The sequence below is a fragment of the Clarias gariepinus genome, chromosome 24 (genome assembly GCF_024256425.1).
Source record: "Clarias gariepinus isolate MV-2021 ecotype Netherlands chromosome 24, CGAR_prim_01v2, whole genome shotgun sequence".
Taxonomy (NCBI): domain Eukaryota; kingdom Metazoa; phylum Chordata; class Actinopteri; order Siluriformes; family Clariidae; genus Clarias; species Clarias gariepinus.
In genome coordinates, this window is record NC_071123.1 from 6,402,937 (window position 1) to 6,408,314 (window position 5,378).

Sequence of the window (5,378 nt, forward strand, 5' to 3'; positions counted from 1 at the left end):
CTCAACCCAGAAACCTATAGCATGGACAAAGCCACTGAAATCTCACTTTTCCCATTTATTGTTTGTTTGATTGAAGCTTCAGAAGTAGCTCTCACCCTGTAAAATTCTTGTGTTTATACAGTATAGTGTTGTACATGATTTGCTCTGGCTCGTGAATTATTCTACTGCATGCACATCTCTTCATATTTCCACATTTGTCTATGTGTTCTGAAATGTACAGTATTCCTTCATCTTCATTTTACTTTCATTTTGCAGTTGAGTATATAATATAGTATGTCAGCTAAATTAATTTTCCACTGTTGAAGTGTTGTCCTGTCTTCAATAAAATCAGTAAGACAAATGTGAGACCCATTTTGTTATATATTTGGTTAAAAGATATTTCAGAGTAAATATTGTACTATAAATTATTCAGTAATCAGAGTGAAGGGATGGAGATGTAATCTTTTTATGGGAATAAAGGCAAATTGTTATTTATGGAATTACATTACTTAGTCAAAGACCTTATTTTTAGGTAAGATTTCTATATATCTTCTGTCTACAGTATATACAGTATACAGTACTGTGCAAAAGTTATGAGACATCCAAAGTCCTGTATTTTCAATGTAGTCTTGAAAAATGTAGCTCTCCAGGTTTCCTAAAGAACTTTGTTGGCTCTCATTTTCAGTCTAGTCCTCGTCCCGGACCTTTAGAGGAAGATTATTAGTTTAATTGTTAAGCCACACATTGACCTTTGAATCATTTTAGCATAAAAAACAACTAACTAAAGGCATGAACCAGTGAGAAACAGGTGCAGATGATGACAGATGATCAAGCCGGTGATGAGTATATTGCCGATGCTGAATGCTGAGTGGTTGGAACTGATGAGAGGGGAAATGAGGTCGCTGCGGAGGTTGTTAGATAAGCAATTGATTTTAAAATTGGATCTTAAGGAAATTTGAGGCCTGTCTCCATAAAACATTTGTTCCAGTTCCTTAATCTAGGGTGACTCAACACTCTTGAGCAGTACTGTACATATTAAATATAAGATGTATATAGATATTACATATACAGTATACATATACATGAGATACGTGTTGGCTACATGTTAAGACCAATAATGAAAAAAAAAACATGCACAAAAAGGCAAGACCATTCATTTTAATTCTAGCTATAAAAAACATGAGCCAGCTTTAAAAAAAGCAAAAAACCTTTCAAATAATATAATATTAGAAGACATAAGAATTATAATAGAAATAGTCTGTGTTTGCAATATCAGTGCTAACAAATCGATCTATCTGCTGTACTGTATATGTATATTTGACTATTACTATCGTGAAGAAAACACAAATATATCACAGTTCTGTTAAACATGTCAGTGATTTTGGTTTTGCCCAACAAGCAATATTTTGTTTTTATCACTGCATCTTTTTATGCCCGGTTGCAATCTGTCTCAATCTGTGCTGAGCAGACAGTTCTGTAGCCCACTGGCGAGGGCGGTCATAATAGGATAGGTAAAGGATTACAGGTAAGATGCCCCAGATGTCCAGTCATATCTATTCTGTCTCTCGCCCGAGCATGGGCTCTTTCTTTTGAGTGGGTATCTGGACTATCTTTAGCACTTCACCTGGGGGAGGGATCACCACATCAAAACTCAGGCTGACCCCCTGAATAGGATTTACTACCCGGGACAACACGAAAGGCTGAATTGTTTGGGCACAATTCATTGATCTCAACACAAGAAGATTTACCCTTGGATTTTGGATTTCAGTAACATTTTTGGAGACCTCTTCTTGGGGAAAATCGCCTTCAGTTTTCACTCTTGTAAAGAAACACTTCTCTGCTGTCATCATGGTGTGGGCTAAAATGAAGTTCCCCTTTGAGAAAAGGGTGAAGCTGGCTCAGAGTTTGTGGCTGCTTTCTTGGCTGGCTACTCTAGGTGGAGCGATCACCTTCTGTCTGGGATGCTTCTTGAAGACAGAACTACGCAGGAGGGCAGAGGTACAGTATCTAAACTCATCATTTGGAAGCATATTTCAATCACGCACCATACAGGTCAAATTCAGACTGCTGTTTTCAGATGGTTTCTTGACCAAACCTGTGCATCCATTTAGATGGGACTTTTAAAACATATTACTTAAATACCAGAGTAAAATTTTATGAATCCACATGAACATGTTAATAATCAACTTGTTTATTGCATACTACAATTTTTTTAGATTTTGTGACCAAATTTGTCACTTGTTTGCATGATAATGTCACCCATATTATCAGAACACAAGGAGCCTTTTGAAGCAGCTGAAATATCAGGATTAACCTTTGCAAACATAAATATTGCTTAAGCTGGTTAAAACAGGCTTAGGAAGCTGTACTTTTCAATAAGCTGTCTAACAAACTGTATGGTCACAATAAGTCTAGGTCACAGTAAAAGAATCTGTCTTGTTTATTAACCTACAACAAATTAATTTGTGCAGCCGTTGAACAAAATGAAATGCTGATAAAAATGTCCTCTTGCATCTGATGAGTTGCAAGAAAAGTCTTTCTTGGTGTATACTTATATGGCAACAAAGGAAAACGTCCTAATTCTAATGTAAAGAAATAAAAAATGCTGCTGGTGGTGTGAATGGATGAAACAGTGCACGGAGCAGGCAGAACTTTGGGTTTTTTGGAAAGAAAATGAACCAGTAAGAATTTCTATTAAAAGTATAAAGTCACATAAATTAATCATTTACATCATAACCACCATACGCAGCTATGCACTCCAATACATAACCATAATGTAGAAAATGTCTGTCTATGCAAATAGAGAAACCGTAACTAATCATTTCAAAAAAGTCTATTTCATAATATCAGTTAAGTTAAACCGAATGTCCCTTCTAGGTGATGGACAACACAGAGATCCATATTGTCCCAAATACCCTCATTGTGTCCGGGCTGGCCTCCATCGGAATCAACTGGTTTGCAGGTCGGATCTGCCAGGACGCCTTGGATGCCAGTCGATTCCCACGCTGGAAGACCTTCCTAAAGCCATATTTCTGTTGTACCATCTTCTTCTCCACCCTGTTGCTGATTGGGGTCATCCTCAGTTATGCCATGAAGGGCAGCCTAGAGGGCTCGTTAAAGGTTGGCCTTAAGAATGGAATCCGCTTCTATAAGGACACTGACACCCCAGGCCGTTGTTTCCAAAAGCAGACCATCGACCGCCTGCAGATGGAGTTCCGGTGCTGCGGGAACAATGACTACAAGGACTGGTTTGAGGTCCAGTGGATCAGTAATCGCTACCTGGACTTCAGCTCCAAGGAGGTTAAGGAGTAAGTGAGGGGAAAGGAGAAGGGTTTAAATTGGTTGTAATAAACAAAGAGTTTCTATCTCACACTCTAAAGTTCCTCAGGTTTTTTAGAGGGTGACAGCAGTTTCTGAAATTTCAAACATGTTCCAAGTCGATGATTTAAGGAAGCTAGGACCCCTAACCACTCCAAGGACCCTTACAAAGATAGGGACAAATTGTAGAATTCCTAAGGTTCAAAAGGAACCTTTTTTATCTTGGAATGTATCAAGGCTGATCTAACACCCATTATCCATCCTGAGAACCCGAAAGAACTTTAGAATTGTATAAAATGGTATTGTTTTGCCTTTTTACTTTTTGATTATAACAAAAAGCCACCCTCTGGTATTATTATTGCCTTTTAAAGATTTTCCCACTATTCTTTTATCTTCTGTCCCTAAACCTTGTTTAATTTATATCATATTTATCCAGTCGTATCAAAAGTAATGTGGATGGACGTTACCTAGTGGATGGTGTGCCCTTCAGCTGCTGCAACCCAAGCTCCCCTAGACCCTGCATCCAGTACAAACTGACCAACAACTCAGCCCACTACAACTATGAGCACCAAACTGAGGACCTCAACATCTTCATCCGTGGCTGCAGAGAAGCTCTGGTCGGTTACTACATGGGCCTGATGAACAGCATCGGTGCTGTAGTGCTGACTGTCTTTATTCTTCAGGTATCAGTAGATAGCAGTGGAGGTTGGTGGAGGTTGGTCATTTTTTGAACTAAGGTTAAAATGACCTGTACTACCAAAATACAGCATCAGAACATAAGTGAGTGATTACTTACCTACTTTCTAGTCTAAATTTCACCGGTAATCCATCTCGTTTTTCTTCCTTGTATCTCCACAGAGTATAGTGGTTGCATGTTTGAGGTATCTGCAGACCTCCATGGAATCTGTGATTGGGCAGGAGAACACGGAGGTGGAAACGGAGGGTTACCTGCTGGAGAAGAGTGTATCAGAGACCATCATGGAGTACTTGGACCCTGTGATGAAGCTCCTGATGATAAACCAGGTGGAAGATGGGCAGGCAAAGGCAGAGGCAGGGGCTGCTGAAACATCAGGCGCAACAACTTCCTAAAGATCTGGTTCTATTGAATAAATGACTCAGTACAACTGGTACTTCGTAATGATATTTATTTTTCATTTCTAGCAATGGATCTCATATGAAACTATTGTAATCAACATAAATCAAACCATGCAAAGGTTCAAATGTCAATCATACATAATGGACGGCATATAATGATTGGATCAACATGTTTAAATAAGTTCGATTTGTCTACTAAGGTGATGAATGTGTGTGAGATCATCTCTAGGAGCCATGATGCAATATTGTTGATAACATATCTGAAGGTACTAAAGGTTAAGGATTGTCTTCAAGCCACAATTTTCTGTTGGTATTTGATTGTGCTCAGTTTGTACTGTATTTAAAAACGATTAATCTTTCTCGGAATTTTGCATGCTGTTTATTAGTTACATATAAGAAAACGTGTACAGCTTGTATCAATTGTTGCCTGCCCAAATGATAGAAAACTGTACATTATGTGAACATTTACTGTTCATTGTAGAGAAAACAGTATATTGTATATGCAGATATAATAGTATTTTAAATAAAATCTAATATGCTCTTGTAGTCCAACCATGCTCAGTGCTCAGGTAAGCAAAATCTAGGATTACAGATTGAGCTAAAAAAAACAGTCAGATTTAATGATCATTATGTTGTGTAGTGCACTTATATCTGAATAGATACGTGTTGAAATTTCTCGGATTTGTCTCTGTGTTTTTGACTTTGGCCTGTAAAAGGAAACCACGCTCCTACAACCACTCACCCACCAACACACACACTCACAGCACGCAAAGACAAAACCAGCTTGCAGGCATACCGATGCACATGTATGTGTGCTCCAACACTGGGTTGCACGTAGGCGTGTCCTGGACTTACTCTACCATGCTCGCACATTGAGCACACACACATAGCTTAATGTCAGTAGGATTATGGAGAACCATAAATAACGTCAGTGATAATGACAGTCAGTAACAACGACAGCCTGAATATCTGTAGCGTCCTATATG

General features: G+C 38.5%; 1 protein-coding gene across 1 annotated transcript; it reads left to right on the plus strand.

The window, feature by feature from the left end:
* Positions 1-1,567: 1,567 nt before the first annotated feature.
* On the plus strand, positions 1,568-5,070 carry rom1a (retinal outer segment membrane protein 1a). The gene is made up of 4 exons (XM_053485702.1): positions 1,568-1,977; positions 2,857-3,287; positions 3,734-3,980; positions 4,156-5,070. Exons 1-4 carry the CDS (start codon positions 1,828-1,830, stop codon positions 4,384-4,386), a joined length of 1,059 nt encoding a protein of 352 aa, XP_053341677.1. The 5' UTR covers positions 1,568-1,827; the 3' UTR covers positions 4,387-5,070.
* Positions 5,071-5,378: the final 308 nt, after the last annotated feature.

Excerpts from the sequence above, each read along its gene's own strand:
- rom1a (XM_053485702.1), top strand. The coding sequence starts at position 1,828 with ATGGTGTGGGCTAAAATGAAGTTCCCCTTTGAGAAAAGGGTGAAGCTG. Across the intron at positions 3,288-3,733 it reads AGCTCCAAGGAGGTTAAGGA|TCGTATCAAAAGTAATGTGG; the intron begins GTAAGTGAGGGG and ends ATATTTATCCAG. Across the intron at positions 3,981-4,155 it reads TGACTGTCTTTATTCTTCAG|AGTATAGTGGTTGCATGTTT; the intron begins GTATCAGTAGAT and ends GTATCTCCACAG.